At 41.3% G+C, this 21,571-nt stretch overlaps 2 protein-coding genes across 7 annotated transcripts; one reads left to right on the forward strand and one right to left on the reverse strand.

Moving 5' to 3' along the window:
• The first annotated feature begins 444 nt into the window (after positions 1-444).
• Positions 445-21,500, forward strand: atad5a (ATPase family AAA domain containing 5a). 4 transcript variants are annotated; one of them, XM_029509489.1, is made up of 22 exons: positions 445-541; positions 12,010-12,073; positions 12,505-14,285; positions 14,559-14,640; positions 14,771-14,929; positions 15,220-15,367; positions 15,455-15,715; positions 15,820-15,968; positions 16,140-16,290; positions 16,580-16,903; positions 17,064-17,160; positions 17,336-17,418; positions 17,511-17,647; positions 17,727-17,904; positions 18,028-18,195; positions 18,340-18,561; positions 18,655-18,719; positions 18,834-19,023; positions 19,141-19,298; positions 19,410-20,278; positions 20,364-20,522; positions 20,826-21,500. In XM_029509489.1, exons 2-22 carry the CDS (start codon positions 12,023-12,025, stop codon positions 20,902-20,904), a joined length of 5,511 nt encoding a protein of 1,836 aa, XP_029365349.1. In that variant the 5' UTR covers positions 445-541; positions 12,010-12,022; the 3' UTR covers positions 20,905-21,500. The 4 variants fall into 4 exon arrangements, with proteins under 4 accessions (XP_029365349.1, XP_029365348.1, XP_029365351.1 ...); XM_029509488.1 differs by lacking the exon at positions 445-541 and adding an exon at positions 10,896-11,385; XM_029509491.1 differs by lacking the exon at positions 445-541 and adding an exon at positions 10,896-11,385 and having other exon boundaries at positions 17,336-17,412.
• On the reverse strand, positions 2,179-10,025 carry LOC115048172 (far upstream element-binding protein 2-like). 3 transcript variants are annotated; one of them, XM_029509496.1, is made up of 18 exons: positions 9,793-10,025; positions 8,740-8,842; positions 8,574-8,633; positions 8,422-8,458; positions 8,250-8,302; positions 8,096-8,167; positions 7,953-8,010; positions 7,507-7,678; positions 7,303-7,401; positions 7,117-7,215; positions 6,935-7,037; positions 6,467-6,588; positions 5,902-6,195; positions 5,666-5,781; positions 5,470-5,558; positions 4,928-5,134; positions 4,556-4,743; positions 2,179-4,400 (listed from the first exon to the last, which is right to left on the reverse strand). In XM_029509496.1, the coding sequence occupies exons 1-18, from the start codon at positions 9,919-9,921 to the stop codon at positions 4,392-4,394; spliced, it is 2,010 nt and encodes a 669-aa protein (XP_029365356.1). In that variant the 5' UTR covers positions 9,922-10,025; the 3' UTR covers positions 2,179-4,391. The 3 variants fall into 3 exon arrangements, with proteins under 3 accessions (XP_029365356.1, XP_029365358.1, XP_029365357.1); XM_029509498.1 differs by lacking the exons at positions 2,179-4,400; positions 4,556-4,743 and having other exon boundaries at positions 4,997-5,212; XM_029509497.1 differs by lacking the exons at positions 2,179-4,400; positions 4,556-4,743 and having other exon boundaries at positions 4,997-5,221.
• Positions 21,501-21,571: the final 71 nt, after the last annotated feature.

Below are 21,571 nucleotides of genomic sequence, written 5' to 3' on the forward strand. Positions count from 1 at the left end.
TTTATACTCTTGACACATGTATATAGATCTTGTAAATATGTCTGCACAATCCTGCTACATACTGTAACTGTCCCACTTGTTTATGCACACATGCAAACACACACACACACAAAAACACAATCAAAAAACACCCATTCACTAACTGCTGCTGCCTGGATGGCACAACCACCTGTTTGCGCCATTGATTCATTAAAAAAATCATTGGTAATGCAATAGGATGTGGCTTCAAAAACCAGACTCTCCATGCAAAGAGAACCACTGCATTTCAAAATTCAGTTGTATGGATTTGTAAAAAATCACCCAGAGCCAGGCATGCGTGTTTTCTTTTCTTCTCAACCGGCAACCTGTAGCCTCGCTGAGAAAATTCTGCTCACTCTAGATCCTCCTGAAACTGTCACTGCCGTATCAAAGTGATCTTGACAATACTGTGATGTGTGTGTCTGTGTGCGTGTGTGTGTGCATGAAGGTGAACTTATGCAGGAGGAGCAGCGGGGGTGGAGCCCTTTATAGTGAATTTTGTCATTATTAATTCATTCAAAAGGTAAGGATGTTTGCTGAAAACAGCAGACGGAGAGATGTTGGCATTTGAATGGATTTATCTAATGTGTGTGTGTCTGTGTGTTTTCCGCCTGCTTGTTTGAGCACGTTGTGCTGCTCTGCTCTTAATTTTGGAAGCTGACTGAACATTGCTTCTCCATGTTGAGAATATGTGTGTGTGTGTGACTGTGAGTCAAGTGTTTTGACTGTTTTCTTCTGTATATATTTTCTTAAGCATTCAGATGCTTTTGATTTGGGAGGCGTGTGTAGATTCTGTCTGACTCGATTCGCCTGTAAAGAAAACATTGTTGTGTTCTTGGAGTGCCTGTCACAGCTGCTACTCACACTTGTAAAGATAAAGCTACAGCTGTGGAATACAGGCTCCCATTAGTTGCTGCAAAAATCCTTCTCTCTTTTATTGAGCATCTGGTTTCATGAGAGAGGTACTGTATGTGTCATATATTTAAAGTGCTTCATTCCTTTCCATCTAAGTTCCTCTGTTGCCTCATTTTCCTTTGACATATCGTTTTCTTGCCTTATTTCGATAAGTTTTTCCATGTCTTTGCCAAACCTGTTTGCTTTGCTCCCAGTTGTTTTTAAACTCTATGTTTTGAGGAGGACTGTGCCTGAGTAAGAACAGTGATATACATATATTCTACTGTATATTTATCCACTATTTTGAATTTTGTTGTCACTAAGTGAACCTCTTGTGCCGTGTATGGTGCTGTGTTGTCACACATTGTAAGCAACCTTTGTGTGCATTATTGATTTGTGATTGTACGTTCGGTTATCATTCCTACTTCATTCTTGATGACTTTTCCCGCAAACAGGTTTAGGCCCTGCCTCTTTGCACATTTGACTGTCGTCTTTAAAACTCCACGAGAGAGTCAGAGATGTCTTTCATTTCCTTTGAAGTCTTAGGTGTTAAAATGGTGGAGTGCAGGTGTCAGATTTCTTGCACCACTCAGAGTGGTTCAGAGAATTTGGTGAGAAGAGAGAGACCTGACAGCTCTTTCTGCACAGTCCTCCACTGATGCTCATCTCACTTGTCTCACTGCGTTTCCTCCCTCCTGCCAATGGCTTTGTTTTGCTTCAAACATCCATATTCTTAAACACTGTTCATCAAGATTGGTTGTTGCCAACCTGTCATTTTTGAATTTCTAAATACAGTGTCTTTAAATAGCTGCAGTGCAAATGTTCTCAACTAGCACTGCCAGTGTCAAACCAGCACATCATCATTTATATGGAGTCTAATGAAACCACAGCTGAGTACATATCACTCCAGTCTTTTAATCTACAGCATACAGAATGGCCATTGTTTACCCAGTAAAAAAAGTTGTCATTTTTTATAGTGCATTGTTTCTTATGTACAAAACAAATTGAGAAAAAAAGATGTTCAGTGGCAGTGTTTTATGAATTTGGTCTGCTATAAGTATGACTGTGCCTTTGGAGGTGGTAGAATGCAATTCAGATGTTTTTAATTTTAAAGATATAAATTAAAGAATTTTTAAAATTGCACTCTTACTCCCTGTTCCTTTGTGTATGATACAGCATCGACAGTGCAGACGGAACTCTTTGTGGTTGAGATAGAACATCTGCCATACAGCCACAATATTATTTTTTGTTATATAGGCTGTGGTTTCCTAGCTGTATATTCACACACATTCTCAGGTAGTAGTCTGTGTTCACTTCTGCAGTGATCTTTTCAAGTGACTGTGGAACCAAAACTAAACACGCCTTCAGTCTTTTTAATGATACAAGGTCAGTTTACTCTGCCGGGAGAAAATGAATTAGTTGTGTTGTTGTATTGTATTGTCAAATTAGACAACATTTCTGACAGTTAATAGGTAAAAAAGCAACAAAAAAGGGACCTCTGAAAGGTGAGCTGTGATATCTGGCAGCAACAACAACAGTTCTTTCTATAAGTTGCAAAGCGGCTTCTCCGTGGATTGGACTTGTTCATCTAACACATTCCATAAATACTCATGAAAGCTCCCATTCCTGAACCAATTTTACTGTGTGGCAGGGCTAGTTAAGTCTAAGTAACAGCCAGTAACAGTAAAGGACCATTCAGTACAAAAAGTGTTCACACATTTTTAAAGTCATTGACATATGCCCTTTTTTTAATTGAGTATTGCTGCTGGTGGTCATTTATTAACAATGTCAACACTGCTGCCAAAGGCAGGCTCACAGCTGCCATTCAGATTACAAGAATAATACCCGATACAGCTCTATAAGTCAAAACCAGCAGCTTCTTATATTGCTGAATATATGTACATATACAATATATCTTAAAGTGAGACATTGGAAGAACAAATTTCATTCTTTTGCACATGAACAATGACTGTGAGATGGCAAAATATTAGATTCATCTTGGCAACCAGAAAAGAAAACTAAGTAAAAAGCAATAACATGCATCCTTGAGATGAAAGAAAATCACAGTATAGCTCTATGTGACAAGTTCTCATCATAGAAGAACCTCCACATGTAAAACATTACACTTATACATTACACGAGTCACTACATGAATAAACAGATGTGCAGTTATTTGAAGGTGAATGCCCATTAGACAGACAGTTACTTTAAAGTTTTTCAAGCAATATGGAACAGCAAGCTGGCCAAAGTTTAAATTCACATTTTTCTTTGCATTCTGCCCTTCGATCCACAGTAAGTCGGTGTATTTCAGTTGAACCCAGAATGGACATTTAAAGAAGCTGAAGAGGTTTCATAGATAGCGTTAAAATGTCTCCAATCATGGCAACGTGGATGAACAACTACTTGCTACTTGCATCACTCCTGATTATGATGATAAAAAAAAACAGCAACAAAAAACTGGTCCACTCTTTGAGGACACCAGGACCAAGTAATGTAGCTTTCATTGTCTCCACAAGTAAAATATCAACCAATGAGGAACATTTACACTTTATGTGAATACATGATGTAAAACCTGATTTCAATACTCCTTCCTTCAAAAGACTCTTGGCCCTATAACTCTATGACACTTTCACATTATCACACACACACACTTGAAGACTTTCTTTCACTATTAGAAAGCTGACGTATGCTGTTGTGCAGGTTGAGTGACTCCTCTCTTAATTAGCTGTATTCATTTTCTACCACTCCCAACTCTCAGTATTATTTGTCATCACACGTACACAAACCAACACTGTAAGATCTACCGTGGAAGTGTATCGGTTGTACAAAATACTGTGGTTGGAAATTTCTGAGCAAAACAACATGATTACACTTCCACCATGCGTGCTTCACCAGAGGGAAATGTGATAACTAAAAAAACAAACATCAAACAGTGAGCAAACAAATTAGCTCTAAAAAGGATTTCTCTGGTTTATTACCTATACCAGATACACATTATGATTATATTTCTAACAGCGCTGTGCAATTCAGTAAATATAACACTGAGATAGGAGGATTAGGGCTTTAAAAATCATTCAGAGATGTCTTCAGAGATTATAAAGGATGAATGAGACAGATGTAGTGGCATTTTTTTTCAAGGCTTCCATTGTTTATATTGGCATTTATAAATGAATACAGAGGCTGAGCAGCTTTGTTTACCTGCCACGATGGGATCATCAGTCTTATCCCTCCCCTCAGGAGCAAAGCAATTGAAAGTCTGTTCAGTTCACATTATTATTAAAAAGTATCCAGGTGATGTTTGGTGGTCAGGAAGTGTTTGCTTCCAGTCAGAACACAAAAAAAAAAACCAAAAAAACAAAAACCAAAGAATCAAAAAACATAAAATAAAAACAAACAAACAAAATCCTTAAATTAACAGTAGATCCTGAAGTTCAGGGTGTCCTGTTCATCCCGTGGCTCAGACCTCCTGCTTTGAACTCTCACTGCGTCTAAAATGCAAACAGTTGAAACTACTGAAAAAAATCTGCTTCTTGCAATACACTGTAAAATGTGCAACTTTAACAATTAAATAAAATGGAGATATCAGAGAGTAATACCAAAGTAACATAAAAAAAAAAAAACATACAGCAGCCTCAATACCAACCTGGCCTTGCTGGGGAGTAGCTGGCTGGCCTGGAGCCTGTCCTGTCTGTCCATAGTAGGCAGCCTGCTGCCTGTAGTACTCTGCCCAGGCAGCACTGTAGTCGGGCTGGCCTCCTGTTGTGGATGTGGCTCCCCCTGCTGCTCCTGGGACTGCAGCTGCTGTCCCAGGGACGGAGCCACCTGCCTGGGCTGAAGGTCAGAGACAAAAGAGACACGACACTGCTAAGTTCATACTGGGGGCACGATAGTATATAATAGCAAAACTGCAGACTTGATTGATTATATAAACCAATAACACATTTCTGAACTGAAGAAAAAAAAAGTAATATCAGGGAAAGCAAATTGTACAGATAAGGTTCTTTGAGCGGCTCACCCATCTTCTTATAGTACTCCTCCCAGGCCTTGGTGTAGTCTGGCTGGCCTCCTGGTGTCTGTGCAGGCTGGGTGTGATCCCCTGATGTTTGGGCACCTCCAGCTGGGTTTGCAGGATACTGGGCTGGCACAGCCCCAGACGGCTGCTGATAATACTGAGCGTAGTAGGCTGCCCAGGCTGCATTAGGGTCATTGGCTGCTGCCTTGCCTAGAAAAGATGCAGGGTGGAGGGGGTGAGGTCCTCATAGGGTGAGGGTGAGCCCCTGCTACTGGCCTGGAGACCGGGCTTGGAGACCAGGGGGGAAACAGAGACAGGGTTAGCCAGCACTGCTTTAAGTATAGTTCATGCATCTCATCACAACATTTCCATCAGTACTCCTGTGTACCTTTCCACATTTAGAAGAAAATTGTCATTTTTCATCAGAAAAGACTGGGAGGGATAAACCGTAAGATGAAAGTAATAGGGGTCAATGTGTTTAACGGGCAGAGATAAGCATTAATCCCTGAAAACCTGGAGAGGCAGTTCATTCAAAGGTGACTCACTGGGGTCATGTGGTGCCTGGGGCTGCCACTGCTGATAGGTGTTGCTCCAGCCTTGAGCATTGTACTGGTGAGGACCTGGAGGACCGCCACTGCGGGAAAGGAACAGCTTTTTAGTGCAAACCCTCATTTTAAATGTTTACAAATGTGGCATCTACAGCTAGAGCTGCATTGTTGCACATGAGTTATGGCCACTCACTGTGGTGGTCCGGGGGCCCCAGGTGGTCCAGGGTTGTATGGGTTGGGGTTGTAGGGGCCCATAGGACCAGCAGGACCTGGTCCACCTGGGCCTGGGCCCACAGGACACAGAGGACCCTGTAGGTCATGACACAGCATATGAATGAACATGCACATGAATCGAAATGGCTTCTCATTTGAACAATATAAAAGATTTTGGTTGACTTTCATGTGTCTTCAAACAAGAATGGTGCGTACCTCAATTTTTTCTTCAATAAGCTGCTTAGCGTGGTCGATCTGCTGCGGGGAGCCCCGAATGATGAAGAGCTTGAAGTTGGGGTCTCCATTGGGGGGTGGCTGTCGAGAGATTTCTACAAATGCTCCTGTCTGTTGGTTGATAGACTTGACATTCTCTCCTCCTCTGCCAATCACAAGCCCACACTTGTGAGCAGGAATAGAGAAGGTCATTTCCCCTCCAGGAGGACCCCAGCCGCCTTGTCCCCCACCTCGACCCCTGTTGCCTGCAGGCATGCCTGGGGGACCTGGGGGTCCCTGTAGATGGAGGAATAAGAAAACCTCAGGATGACAAAGAAGCATTAAAGGATGTATCTCTTCAAGACATATTTATGTTTATACTGAATTAAATGCTTATCGTTTATTGTTTATTGATGCCTACGTTCCAAAACTGAAAAGCTGCAATAACAGGCTCAAGTCTACTGTCATTCACAAACTGTTATCCAGAGCTGATTCAGATCATCTACATTTTGGGCCCTATTTCTGTTGGTTTGTTTTGGAGTAAGACACTTTGTGCATGTTTATGTACCCCTTGCCCCTCCTCCCGGACCCTGATGCTCTGCAGTAGGTCATTGATGATCTGGGCAGCATGTTCACATCGGTCAGGAGGACCACTGATGTGAGCAATCTTGTCTGGGCCAGTGCCATCATCTGAGAGAAAGGATTTAAGGCTGCATTAATAAATAGATTTGATGTTAACTCTGAATTAAATTACTAATGCGATTTGTATGGAACTGAGAATCAATTCTCAACTTAACTACTCTGCTCTTCTTCATAATTCAAGAACAAACAACAACATTATGCTGACAGATTTTTAAGCTAAGACTCAAAATGTTGTAATTCTATGAACTCTATTTAAAATTTAAAGTTACTTTTATTTCAGCTATCACCATCAAACTTTCATGTTGTCTCGAAACTAAATGTTCTGTTCATGCAATATGGAATTGACAAAATGTTGAATTTTTATCATTGCAACCATTATCATGGAGAACCGTACCTTGTTTGAACTGTATCCGAACTCCGGCATCATTCTGGATTTTCTTGATCATTTCTCCATTGCGGCCAATGACAACACCAACTGAGTGTCGTGGTACCGGGATCTGGGTTGAAAACAGAAGTATTAAGAAGCTCAGGTTTGGCTCAAAGAAAACTGATCTCAGTTCTACTCTTTTAACTTACATCCATGCCTCCTCCCATTCGGGAGCCAAAGTCATTTCTCTCACTGTAGCTGCCATGGTCTCTCTCCCTTAGAATCTCCTGCACCATTCCCTGAGCTTGCTGAAAAGGATATAGTGATGATAATTGTTCATGGCAGCTCAGTAACACATTCATATTAAAGTTTGTAATATAATTTTATATCTGAACCTGGACTTTGTATGGATCTCCGATAATGCGAAGCGGTTTGTCAACATTGGGTCCCTGAGAGGCATCCTGGATCAGGATCATCTTCACTCCTGCTCGCTCCTAAAGTATTGCACAATCAAACATTGTGTTTTGGCACACAGTTACTGGCACCACTCGTTCCACTGTTGCTTTATTGATTCAACATTTTCTATCTAAAACATTTACCTGTAGCTGCTTTATGGTCTCTCCTCCCTTGCCAATGACAAGGCCAGCCTTGCCAGCAGGGATCATCATTTCATGAACTGTGCCATTCTGCCCATTGGTAGACTCGTGATAAGAGGATGGGGGTGTACCCCTCCCTCGTGACACTATCTCATCCAACAGCCGCTTGGCTTTCCTAGCCGGGGAAGAGCTGACCAGTTACTCCACAGCCATTTTACATCATTTCATCAGATGTCTATTAAGCCAATATACTAATATATACATCAAGTCAGTTGTAGTTGTCATTGTAAGCAATCAATTCAAAAGTTATAAAATAAAGTTCCAAAGTTATTGAATCACTATTCAAAACTGTCAAAACTGTTTTCACATATTCTGATCCTAGCCCAATTTCTGACTAATTTTATGCTTCCACAAGGTTTCACATAAAATTATAGAAATCCAAAACTTACTGTATAGAGTCAAGGGAACCTGTGAGAGAGACGCTCCTCTCTGGAAGGCCTCCACTGTCTGCACACACACACAGATAGAGGGCAAAGGTACAACTAAGAGGAAAATACATTCTAAAGTGGATAACTTGAAGTGCAAATAGTACCTGGAGCAATCTGAACCTTGCAACTTGACTCCTGTTGAATTTTATTGATTTGTTCACCTCCACGGCCAATAACTAGGGATGAAGAGAAAGAAAGATTAGGTGGCTCATACTGTGGCATCATTGTGTCTTTAAAATAGAGTTGGGCTGCACTCACTGAGTCCCACCATGCTGTCTGGAACACTGTACTCTTCAGTGGTGGAGGCAGGCCTGGTATTAACAAGAAGCAAGGACAGCAAAGCCAACAGTCAGGCAGTATTTGGCTTTCTAGCAGTGACACAGAGGCGGTTGAATATGGTTAATTATGATACCATCTACAGAAATCTTACCGTTGTTGTGCAAGAGCAACGAGCTGTGCACCAATAGCTGAGATACAATAGATTAAAAAAAAAGAGAGGGAAAACTGTAAAATGCTGAAACAAGTATAACGTACAACATACAACTGTCAATTGCAATAAGTAACTTAGCAGGATAAACTCACACAGTGCTTTAGCTGAATCCAAGTCACTCTGTGCAGCCAATTTCTTGCTCTCTGGTTCATCTGTCAAATGAAATATACTGTAGCTGAATGTGTGATCTCACAAACGTCTTACATCTTGAATCTACAATACAACACAGTGATGGTTCATCAATGTGGTCACTGCTACCTGCATCCTCCAGCTGTCGTTTCTGTGCAGTAAATGGAAAGCCATCTGATGCTGTGTTGTTGTTCAGGGGAGGTCCCGCATCACCCCCGATCTTAGCTGCAATCTGAAACACGAATGTAAATTCTAGTACATACATATTCATTATAGCACTCATTTACTGTAGGGGCAGATGGACAGTGTGTATTCAGTGCATATAAAAGTTATTTTTTATTAGACCTTAGTCTTTGTGTTCAATTTTACTTTTTGACAAAAAATGTTTCTTAACTACCACATTTAGTTTTTTTGATGATTTTTGTTTATGTGGCTTTGGAAATCCATCATAGTTAGAACAATGGGAACATTTATTGAGCAATGTGTTTTTGTACTTTATATCAATCAATCCCTCACTAGTTTGATGAATCGATGAAAGTTGGAGGTTCTTTTAATTTGTCCATGTCATCTATTTCAAATCACAAAGACACTCATCTGAAATATAAAGTGGTTCAATATGTTAAATACCTCCGACAGGACCAACCGTTGAATCGTTACCACTCGGAAACAATTTCAATATATAAATGACCATTACATTACCTTCTTGAGAAAAGTATTTAGTGCAGGATTCGACAGAAATCCTTCCATATACCATATTTAAACTGACAATTACGAAATAATTTAGGCAAAAGCGAGTCAATGGGAAATAAAAAGGAAAAACCATCAGATTATGGATGGAGAGTCATTGTTGCTCTTTTACTTCTTTGCCTATCAGAAAAAGAATAAATATTAACAATGCACACAGTTAAACCTGTCGCTTATTCATTTATTTATAAATAGCCAGTGAACTTTAATTTTCCATTGGAGTCCCCATTAGCCTCCTGTCAGTGCTAGAAATAACAACAATGTCATGCAAATGAGTTATTTTGTATATTCAGTGTACATGTAGATGTCTGTTGGGGCTGCAGTGATAGTATTTTAGTGAAGGTGTGGAAGGATCTGTCCGTCCTCGGACAGACCAAAACATTGTTGGTGCGATGTTAGCCTTGAAGCTAACTGCAGCTAGCCCGTCACAGCCCTCACCTGCCGGGCCCGCTGCACCGCGTCCGCGAAGGCATCTTTCTTGATGCCTCCCGCCCCGTTTCCGAGAGCCGTCTGTCCCCCGAGAGGGGCCCCGGAGCCGGGCGGCGGTACCGCGTTGTACTCCGACATGTTTACCAGAAGACAGGCGAGGGACAGGGAGTAGGAAAGCGGGGTCAGGGCTGCGCAGAAGCGGGAAGGAAAGTCAAGAAACTGACGGGATGAGGGAAGAGCTGGAGACACGACGGCGGCCGGGAAGGTTCAGTTGAGCTCCCGACTGCACACACGGATCAGCCGTCGTCTGATCAGACCTACACCGACTACCGACCGACAGACAGGCAACTGACAAATATTTTCAGATTAGACTAATCAACAAACAGAAAAGATAAACAGCTATTAGCTACTGTTTCATTTACATTTTTAATTCGTAATCACAAATTTCCAGTGTTTTTAAATAGCCTTTCAAACTCGTAAATAGAAAACTGAACAAACAACGTTTGAAAAGCATAAAGTATAATAAAAAAAATATATATAACTCTTTTTATTATTTTCTGGGTGGAAACATTTTTATAGGTTGATGATATCCACCTGTCCAACGAATTTCATCCAGCTTCTCCACACAACTGCACCCAGATGCCAACCACAGAGGTGACGTCATTCAATCCATGTTTGCTGCCATTTTCACAGATGGTCGAGTTGGTTGCACAAATTCTTATGTGCGTCGTATTAATTTTCTGGAACAGCCCCTCAAATTAATTATATCGATAGAAGCTGACAACATAGTAAGCGCTAGAACTAGATGAGAAAATATTCTGCATATGCAGAAAATAATTGACAAGTGTAAGAAATTTTTAATTGTTATGAGAGGTCTTGTTGGAAGCAAATGGGGGTCAAACAGAACAGAATTAAAGACCATTTACACAGGACTTGTAAAACCTATATTAGATTATGGGAGAATGAAGAGTTGGCGTTGGCAAGAATTGTGCACAGAAAAATAAATACTTAAGTAAAGTACAGATACCTGAAAAAGCTACTTAAGCACAGTAACGAAGTATTTCGCACCTTGTCACCTCTGCTGAAATAAAGAAAAATAAAGAAAGAAACATGTCAGTGTGAAGGGGATCCCGTTCTACACACTCCGGTACAGTAGGTGGCGGTATGCGCCTATAAGTTGGTGTTGCAATTCGCCATTAACGCGAAGAAGAAGAAGGGGGTCGCGCATATTTGGCGCTCTTCATTCACGGCGGGTCTGGCGCGTTTTTGAAGGAAACGGCAGACTTCAAGAAACATGTATTTTGAATTTCCACTCGGAACTATTTGGATACTATGCTCGTAACCTCGCCCAGAGTGTCCTTGTATCTACCGGACTGACATGTCGGAGATGTTTGCAGCTCTTCTGGCAGCTGCGGTTAAAGTAGCACCAAGCGAAGTTTGCTAGCTTGCTGTTTTTCGGTGGAGTTTATTTGTCTGGCGGCAGCAAGCGTTTGTCCGTGTCTCACAATGAATTGCTGTAAAAATCATACACAAGGATAAGTAAGTAAAAAGGCAAGAAGACTCTCCGGACCTTCAGCAAAGTCGCCGGTTTTCGCTTTATCGGTGAGTGTTTATTCACCTTTGGGCTTTTCTGGTTGCTCCTCTTGTCGTCTGGCACAAAGCTGGAGAAACATCTGGACGCCAATATCAACCTCCATGTTAGTCTTTGTATCTGTTCTCTGTGTGAGTTTATAATATATTTAATCCGCTTTTTATCTTGACTCATTTCCCCCCCAAAGTGTGCTGATTGATGCCACACTCCTCTGCACTGTGATGTTTACAGTGTCAACAGTGTCGGACACGGTGGCTGCTTCAAATGCTTTTATATAGTCTGAATGTGGAAGGACGTTGTTTTGGTGCATACAGTTGCTGTAAACATGCTTCTAAACACTTAAAAAAGGGATTATGTCCTACTTATGTTCAGTTGACTGTTTGCTTAGTCTCTAACTAGCACTTGTAAAGGAATTGTGCTGACTATCCTCCAGGATTATTTGTGTTTACCAACAATAATTAGAGACGACAAGATAGAGGGAGGGAAATGTCCCTGAGTTGGAGTTTACTTTCTAGGAAACTTTGACATCTGACCCAGAAGCAAAAGTACTTCAAAGTTTATCTAAATCCCCGCTATTTTGTTATGTGCCTGCTCATAAATGAGTGTTTTAGTAACAATGTTTTGTTTTGTTTTAGGCCTCTTCAAATTATGGCTGGTGTTGTGGCTATGGCATCTGTCATTGAGGACTTTGACACCCAGGTAATTTAATAATGATGCCAAATGTTTCCATTGCATGCTGATTGTCTTCAAATGTGTGGATTTGGACTTGACCTGAAACGGTTTAAACTAAGTACTATGAGGGAATATCAGTCAGTAGTAATTTTAAACAATGTGGTTTGTCCCAAAATCATACTTACCTTCACCTGTTAATCTGTTATTGCAGATAATTTTATTATTATTATTATTATTATTATTATTATTATTATTATTATTATTATTACTACTAAATGTAGTTTGGTCCTTAACGTAGCATTGTATGGTTTGTATTATGACTTGCGTTTCTCTGCTCTGTAAAATGTTAATGCTGCACCCTTGTACTGGTCACTCTTTCACCGTTCGCCTGGTGGGGTAAAAAAAAAATAATGTTTTAACTAACTATATATTAAGAAATTATGTTGTGTCTGTTACAGCCTTGCAAGAAATCTCGCAAAGATGATGGAAATCCTGTTGTAAAGACAATCACAAACTATTTCGCTCCTGTGGCCAAGCCTGTGGAGAAACCATTTTCTCCTCCTCGTTCCAACAACATCATGGACTACTTCAGTCGGAGATCTTTGTCCTCTAAAGAAAAGAGCAGCTCACCAGAACAATCTAAGGAAAACTGTCAGACATCTCGATCTGCAGAAAAACAAACCAGTCCAGTGGCAGTAGTGAAACAACCATCTCAAAAACGGGGTAGGAAAGCCATCAAAGCTGCCAGGAAACTTGTGGAGGCTGAGACTTCAAGCTTCTCTGAGGATGACGGCGGCCGAATTGTAAAAGGATCATTCCAGAGTAAAGACACAGCATCAGTGGTGACCAGTTGTTGTGGGGTGCTTGGTAGTGATCCGGGAGCTCTGTTGGAACAGCTTTGCACAGAGGCTAGTGTTACTGCTGGATTATCAGAGAAAAGCGTGGAGCAGGCTGAAAAGGATGACCATCATGACAACGGATCCAGCTGTGGGAAATATGTTGAAGTTAAACCAGGTTTGAAGAACAGTTCCTCACCTCCAGTTGGACCTTTGAGAGATCAAGCTAAACAGGTCAAAGCTGCTTCAAGAAATTTTAGGAAAAGGAATCAACAGGACACTAAACAACCAGAATCAGATCCAGAGGAGAAGGAGGCAGAGACCTCCTTGTGCAATGTTAGCATGAAGGTTAATGTTGATGAGGCCTTGCAGTCAAACAACAGCACAGTTACAATATCCTTTGAGGATTTTGTCCGAAGTCAGAGTCACAAGAGTGAAAAGGGTGAAGATGAACAAGACAAAGAAAAGGAAAATCAAATCATGACAGGGGCAGAGGAAATAGACACTGACCAGCTGGAAAATTTTGGTTCTGAGGAGCTGCCACACAATCATCAAGGTTCGCCCCGATTGGTCACCATCCAGGCTGAGGTGCACGTACATTCACCCAAACAGGAAGCAGTCAAGGCTGTGGGAAAGTTAGCTTCCATATTCAACAAGAGAAAAGAGTCAATGAGTCCTGGAGAAGTATTAGTATCTCCTCACATAGAAGGCGGACATCAGTCTTTCTCTACCTCACTGACTGTCAAAAGGAAATCCAATGTGGTCCTTCAAGAAGAGGATCTGGAGCTTGCTGTGCTTGAGACTGAATCTACACCAAAGTGCACTGAGGCAGAGAGGAAACAGTTCATGGCTGCTTTCAAACAGCCCAGTCTGGATGGGGCCAAAACCAAACCTGGAAAGACTCAGACTAAACAGAAACAACCCGGAGAGAAGAATTCAGATGCTAATGACAAAGTTGTTGAAGAGGACACTGTGATTTCTATCTCTGTTGAGCAAATCCCTGCTCCTTCTCAGGAAACCAACATAGCTGAAAAGAAACAAGCAAGAAGAAGCAGAAAGAATGCTAAAGAAGCCAATTTGGCAGTCACCTCACCAGCTCATACTCCTGCGGAAGAAACAGCAGCAACAGTTGTTGACGTTGACATTAAAAAAGAGGAGCCATCCGTACCAGCTCTCCGCAGATCCAGAAGAGGTACTGTTGTCAGACAAGCAATTGAAATCACTCCAGAACGCCTTGTTAGGAAGCCCAGGGAACAAAAGGAGTCAAAAAATGTTCCTAATGCTGCTGCTGCTTTACCTGAAATTCCTGTGAAGATGTCCACCCCAAAACCACGGAAGTCCAAACATGGAGTCTTTGTTGCGGAGATGGTGTGCCCACCTGATACAAAAGAAAGTCCAATCAGGTAACACTCAGGTGGTTGTGATTTAATACAACTCTGCATGCAATGGAAAGCATTTTAGACCTTATCAAGGTTATGTCAGTGATATTTACCATGTTTTATAAGTTGTTGGCTATTTAGCTTACTTTCGATATAATAATTCAGCATCACCTCAAACTATTAGATTACATTGGTTATATCTAGATTCATGTAATTAATAGGCAGCTGAGTGTGTATGCAATTGTTAAAATATCTTGTGCTTTTCATGCTTTAACTAAATATTTTCTTTTCTCCAAGGATTAAATTTATTAGACTCCAAAAAAATGTTCCTGTGTTAAAGACGGAGAGTGGAAGTACCATAAGCAATATGGCTCTTAAAGTAAGCATAATTTTTTAGAAATGGGACACCTTCTGTATTTAAGGACATGGGGATATAGCTTGGCAAGTTTAAAAAAAAAAAAAAAAAAAAGCATTATTGTTGAGGATGTGAAGAGACTCTGTTCTTTCAGACATCTAAGGAGTCTAAAAAGAGGAAGCAGGCAAAGAAGTTGGTGGAAAGAGCCAAGGTGATACAGCAAAGTAAGAAAAGTGCTGCTAAGGAGAAGGGCACTTTAAGGCGTTCATCACGAAATGAGGCGACCATCAAGAAGAGTTACTGTGAAGATGAGGTACAGCAAAATGCAAATGAATTTAGTTTCTTCCTACAATTTTCAAAGTGATAGCATACATTTTAAAACATGAGGTTGGACTGATGCTGTAAACATGGGAGAAAAATTTGTGGTCCAAATCTTTTGGTTTGTCTCTGGGAAAAAAACAGACAGCGGAAAGGTGGAAGAAAGTCTCTGTCAATTTGTAAAAGCCCAGCAGGCTTCTTCAAATAATATGGCATGTTTTTTTTTTTTTGTAGTTTAGTATTGCTTTAGAGTTCATTCTGTTATTTTTTTTGGGGTCGGGTCAGGATTCTGTCATCTGCTTGGAGGACGACAAGACACCTACCAGACAGGCAACGCCAGCAAAGGGTAAAAGCCAGAAAGCTTTGCGAAGTCTAAATGACGTTCTGGGCAGAGCCACTTCAGCTGGCAAAGAGACCAAGGCTACCCCAGGTAGTCGTTTCCCCTCACGCCACAATTCACTGTCATTTTGTTGTAATCCTGAAAACCTCTCCTAATTTGGCTATTTTATTATGTTCACAGGCTCCAAAGCAGCTTTGCTCGGCCAAGAGAAAGTTGCTCGGAAGGTGACTGCAGTGGTTTCTATCTTTGATGAGAGCAACCATGAGGGCTCTGAAAACCCCCAGGATAATGAGCAGTTCAGGGCACGAAGAGAGTTTTTGAAGAGTGGCCTACCTGAGTCCTTCAGGAAACAGATAGCCAAAACTGCTGCCAACAAAGAGGCATATTCTCTCTCCTGCTCCTCCTTTCAACCTGTTATACACATGAAACAACCACCAAATAGTAGGTTGCTCCTTTTATAGAAACACACTTGCTGTCACTTGAGGGCCAGGTACTTGTCAAACTAGAGGGTAGTGATGAAACTTGTTTTTGCTGTGTATTGACAGATTGCCCTCTATGGTGTTTATCATGGCCTGAATCTCCGTTACTGTATCATCTGAAAGAGCTCGGGAGCCGAACATCCAGCTCATTTCCACCTGTTTCCACTTCCTTTGGTTTTAAGACAGAACCAGCCCGTAGAGCCTTTCCTGAAAGGGTATGTGTGTTCACAGTATTTATCATGCTTGTGAATTTTGTGGATGTGCTTTGCTAATTAGCTTGAAGTATTTCCTTTCATTACTCTTCATAAACATCTGAAATAAACCAAGAAAAAGGGCGGAGTATAACAGCTGGCACTGTATTGAATTTTTGTGTTTTTCTTTTGTAGGGTTCAAGCTGGAGAGTTGAGATCTCTGAAAGTGTTCGCCAGCTTCTCATGGAGGAAGTCGGTGACTCTAACCCTCCTTTCCCTGGTCAGAGGTTCCTTAGTCGCTTCTTGAAGAGACGCATTGACCACCAGCAGCACTCCACAGTCTCAGGTCAGTTGGACAAGCGGTTTCTGCACTACTACACTGATTAAAAATTCAGGCATATTGTACTTTATTCAAGGCTAATTAAGTTCTGAATTATTTATTTGTGATCTCTGACTATATGTAGACAATTAAAAGTTGCGCACACACTAGTAATCTGAGTTGTAATTTAAATTGCCCTTGAAACATAAATATTGCCATTACTTTGATCAGTCAGTCTTGACATTTTAAAATGAACCACAACCACCAAGATTACCAATTAGGACATATAAATGACCTATTACCTGTTACCACTTAGAACCTGAAGCAACCAGAGTCACAAGCACTTCACTACCAGCTGAACCAGCGGGCGGAAAGAGAAAGAGGATGGACGATGAAGGAGAAAAGACAGCAAAGGTGGCTAAGAAGCAGCGGGGAAGCCGTTCAGAAGGGAAAGCTTACACAGCTGATCCAGAGCCAGCAGAAAGGGGAGGCCGTACGAGACGAACACAGAGGTCCAAGCTAGAGGAGGAACACAATGAAACAGTTGAGCCTTGTAACAAAAGTGCTTCCTCCCCATCGGAGCACAACTTGATGGTTGTTCTGGATGACCTGCTTTTGGAAGAAAACGGAGTGAAAAATGGTGAGGTGGTAATGGAGGATATCAAATCCAATTCATAAACTGGCATAGTGATGTTAGTTAAATACCTGAGGTTAAAATGGCTGTTTTGTCACGCATTTGATATTTAGATCATTTTTTTTTAATCCTTGCAACTGAAAGCAAAACACAATTTCTTACACAGATTTGGTGAAAGAGGATGTGTTGTGGACAGACAAATATCAGCCACAACACTCCAGTGACATTTTAGGCAACACTGCCTCTGTTAGGAGACTGCACAGGTGAGTACGACTTTACCCTCCCTTTATCTGTAAAAACAAACAAACAAAAAAAAAATAGCTGCCACTTATTTGTCTTATAATATCTTACCCAAAAATTGCACCATATGTTTAGGATTATTTTCTACAGTGTGAAGAATATGGAAGGAAGTGTTTCATGTTCCTTTTTTATGTACAGTTGGCTCAAAGAATGGAAACTCCGTGCAGACAGAGAAGAGAGAAAAAAGCAGAAAGACAAGAAACAAGCAGAAGGAGGTAATGGTGAGAAATTAGACAAATAACCATCTTTCCCATTTAAAACTGTGGGTTTGGTGTATGTTTATTTTGAATGCTTAATTCCATTTTATGTGCAGACTCTGACTGGGACTGTGGGGAAGAGGACTCCCAAGATGGAGAGGATATGTTGTGCAATACAATGCTGATCACAGGGCCCACTGGAGTAGGAAAGACTGCTGCAGTCTATGCTTGTGCCCAGGAGCTGGGCTTCAAGGTACAAACAAATCGCATGTATTTCAAAGCTACAAATTTGTTATATGTAGTCTTACATAACTTCCCACTGCTCCCTGAAGGTGTTTGAGGTGAATGCTTCATCTCAGCGGAGTGGCCGTCTTATTCTGTCCCAGCTGAGGGAAGCTACTCAGTCACACCAGGTGGACAGTCAGGGGGTCAATGCCCACAAACCTGCTTACTTCAACAGCTACGGAACAAGCAGCAGCCCTGGCGCTGCCAGACCTGGATCCTCTCCCAGTAAGTACACAGCTGACATTTATAATACTGTTGATGTTGGTTTTGTGTACGCGGTTAGATTTGTAGGAATGTCACAAGGTCAGCTTTTGAAATTTGGGGGGAAAAACTGTCTTTTATTTCCAGGAAAGATCAACTCTCCTCGCAGAGTGGTTTCCTCTCCCAGGAAAAATCCTCAGTCACCAAGAGGTGCTAAAAAAGGCAGTCTGGCTCCAACCTCTTTAGCTAATTTCTTCAAAATGGGTCAGCCTACGAACAAGACGCCACTTCCTGCTAAGAAGAATGAACAAACAGGTGAATGCACTACCCATCTGTCAAGGCAATGTTTTTTTCTTTTCTTTTTTTTTGTGTGTGTATGTATGTCATTCTTTGAAAGTTTCTGAAAGTTTCTATGAAGATTAAAATGCTAATTTAGTTTTTGTTTTGTTTTTCATACAGCTACTTCGAAGAAGGTTATGAATACAAATAGCAAGGGTCACAATAAGCATAAAGACCCCACATCCCCTACAGAGAGCAGTGAAGAACAGAACAAGAAGACTGCCACTTCTCTTATCCTGTTTGAAGAAGTGGATGTCATATTTGACGATGACACAGGGTTCTTAGCTGCTATCAAAACTTTCATGACCACTACAAAGAGGCCAGTCATCCTCACTACCAGTGGTGAGTGGTTAAGATTGTATCTTTTATTGATCATATTTATGTTTATTCTGTCTCAGATTTTTGAGCTCAAATCAAATTTGGTATGTTTTCCAGATCCTGCTTTCAGCAGCATGTTTGATGGCCACTTTGAAGAGATTCATTTCACAACACCATCAGCGGTAAGTAAAAGACTCTTAATATCACAGTTAAATGCGGAATCCGTTTAATCATTCTTTAATGTGGTTTGAACTTATCATGGTGATGATTTTTATTTTACTCCTAACTCTGTGCAGTTAAATGTGAGTAGCTACCTGCAGCTGTTGTGTCTGGCTGAGGACATGAGAACGGATCTTTTGGACATTAGCTCCCTGCTCAGACTCAACAGCTGTGACATCAGGCAGAGTTTGATGCAGCTGCAGTTCTGGACTCGCAGTGCTGGGGGCCGTCACATAGCCAGGGCACTAAAAAACGCACATCAAAATGGTGAGCAGATGAGCAGGAAAAAATTTTACTTGAATTTTTTTGCTTAAGTACCTTTTTTTTTTTTTTTTTTTAATATAAATATATTGATGTTTTTGCCTACCTTATTCACACTTAAAGCTGAACTGAAGCCAGAGGCTGATGGACATGCAGCAGAAAGGTCTGCATGTGCCGTAACTGTGCCATCCACTCTCCCTCCCTGTGATATTGGCTGCACTGAGAGCAAGCTGGGCCTGATGAATATTGAGCCTGAGAGAGACATCTGGGAGCTGCTTAAGGTAAACTAATCATTCACTTCCCTTAGATCCCTCCAACCAACCTGGTCAGGATTATTTATTGATACATATAGTCTGGGATGCCAGTTTTGACAAGGTTTGTGCTGTCAACAGAGCCAGAGTCTGGAGGATGAGGCACTTTGCAGGGAACTGCTGACAGAAAGCAGGCGACGAGGAGTGGACCTTCTGTATTCTAACATGGAGCGCCTCTTACCTCTACCACTTAAACAGTTGACTACCTCTAACTGCAGACCTGAATCACAAGACCATGGTTCTGTCAATCCCAAAGAACTGCCGTCATCCTCCTGCCTCCAGTCTGACACCCTGCCACCTCCTGCCAGGTTACAGCACACAGTAGACTCAGCGGATTACTCAGACGATGGCAGTCCGATTAAAGTTTCCAGCAGAATGAGGGAGTACAAGAAGAAACACTGTCTACCTGACAATGATAGACTGAATTCTGACTCAGACTCTGAAGAGAATTTTCTGTCTCTCTGTAAGCCCCAAGTTTCACCTCGAGTAAAGGAGGAAGTGAAGGAGAGACCAACTCTAAACATAGTTAGAAGAAAGCCACTCACTCATGAGGAGCGTGTAAAAAGCCTCCCTGTCTCACAGTGTCTAGAGTCAATGGCTGAGTTTTTAGACAACATGTCGTATGTGGACTCCTCCTTGACTTTCTATCCTGAAAAGGGTGTAATTCAAAGGTCACCTGTCAGTGCAGTGGTGAAAGACGGGATGACAGATGAGTTGAAAACTGAGACTATCAGAGATGGGTGGCTGGGTGGAGAGTACATCTCGGAGATCCAAGCTGCTGTGGAGTTCCTGAGTTTCCGCAAATGTCGAATTTCAACAGCAGAAGCCTGGGACAAAGCTCAACAGCTGGAAGGGGAGTTGGGAAAAGAAGCTACAGCAGAACTTACCCTCCCCGTGGCACCTCATTGTGAAGGTTACAGCTTCATTCAGGACGGCCCATGTCACCCACAGTGAGTCTTCTCAGTAAGCCTCTGTTAGGCCTCATTTTAAACTTTAGTAGAAGTAGCAATATTGATGTGTATTGATGTTTTCCAGGCTGGTTCAGGAGAGGAAAGAAGTGATGACGAGTCTGATGCAGAGAGGAGCGGTTGGTACTCTGGGAAACACATCAGCAGTTGCTCTGGACTACTTGCCAGCTCTACGCACCATCTGCAGATCAGAGCACCTTAAGGAGCAGGGCAAAATGAAACGACGGTGAGCATCGTTAGTTTTTTTTTTTTCCCCAGGCAACTAGCAGCAGGAGGTCAGCATGGGTTTAAAGTGGGTGGGTAATCTCTTAACAGGCACCCAATTACTAACTCATAAGATTATTTAAGTTGTTGTTGTTGTTTGTTTGTTTTTTTTTTTCTTTTGACAGACTAAAACTGAATGTGCATAAGTGTAACTATTTGCAAGGCAGAGAATACACATGTAGCCTCTTGAAATTTCTCCAAAGCAAACTGATGTTTTTTTTTTTTTTTGTTGTTGTTTTTTTTTTTTTTTTTCCCCTTCCTCCAGGTTTCTGCACTATCTTGATGGAATCCACCTTGGCCTTCAGAAGAGCACTCTACAGCACCTTGCTGAAGATTTCCCATAAACCACACAGAAGACCACACATCCTCATGATCACAAAGGGGCCTTAAATGAATAGCTGCCTTTTTAGTTTTAATGCTGACCTGAGATGATGTTTTAAACTGGTCATATGCAAGTCTACAGAAAAGACTGCTAGGGAAGTTTCCAAATATTTCATCCAAGAGGGAAATTACTGACTCACTAAATACAAGCCTCACATGTCTGATTCAGGACATATTATGGTGCTTTCAAAAAATGCACTAAATATTACTACTATATTATTTTTTGTAATATTAAATGGTGCTGTGTGTTTGTGTGTGTTTTGTACAGTAGTGTTTTGTAGCCCCGTTTGCTTTGCACTTAGCAAAGTCTATATTATGTAGAAATTTCTTTTAAGGAGTGGGTGTGATCATTTGCCACTGATTAACATGTAAAATAGTAATTTGTAAAGGCTGTGTATAAGTTTTTTTCACACAAAGTGTCATTGATGCACTCAGGACCTTGGTTCCGGTGAAGTTTGTCCAGTTTTGTATCTCACCCTCACAATTATTCTCACTATTATTTTTTTTTAAGTCTGCACATAACATACACATTGGGATTTAGTTGTGACCAAATAAAGCTTTATCACAACAGACAATATCTATGTGTGAGTCCTGTGTTTGGGGGGGGTAATGCTTTGCATCGCTAGATGA

Source organism: Echeneis naucrates, chromosome 8 (assembly GCF_900963305.1).
Source record: "Echeneis naucrates chromosome 8, fEcheNa1.1, whole genome shotgun sequence".
NCBI lineage: Eukaryota > Metazoa > Chordata > Actinopteri > Carangiformes > Echeneidae > Echeneis > Echeneis naucrates.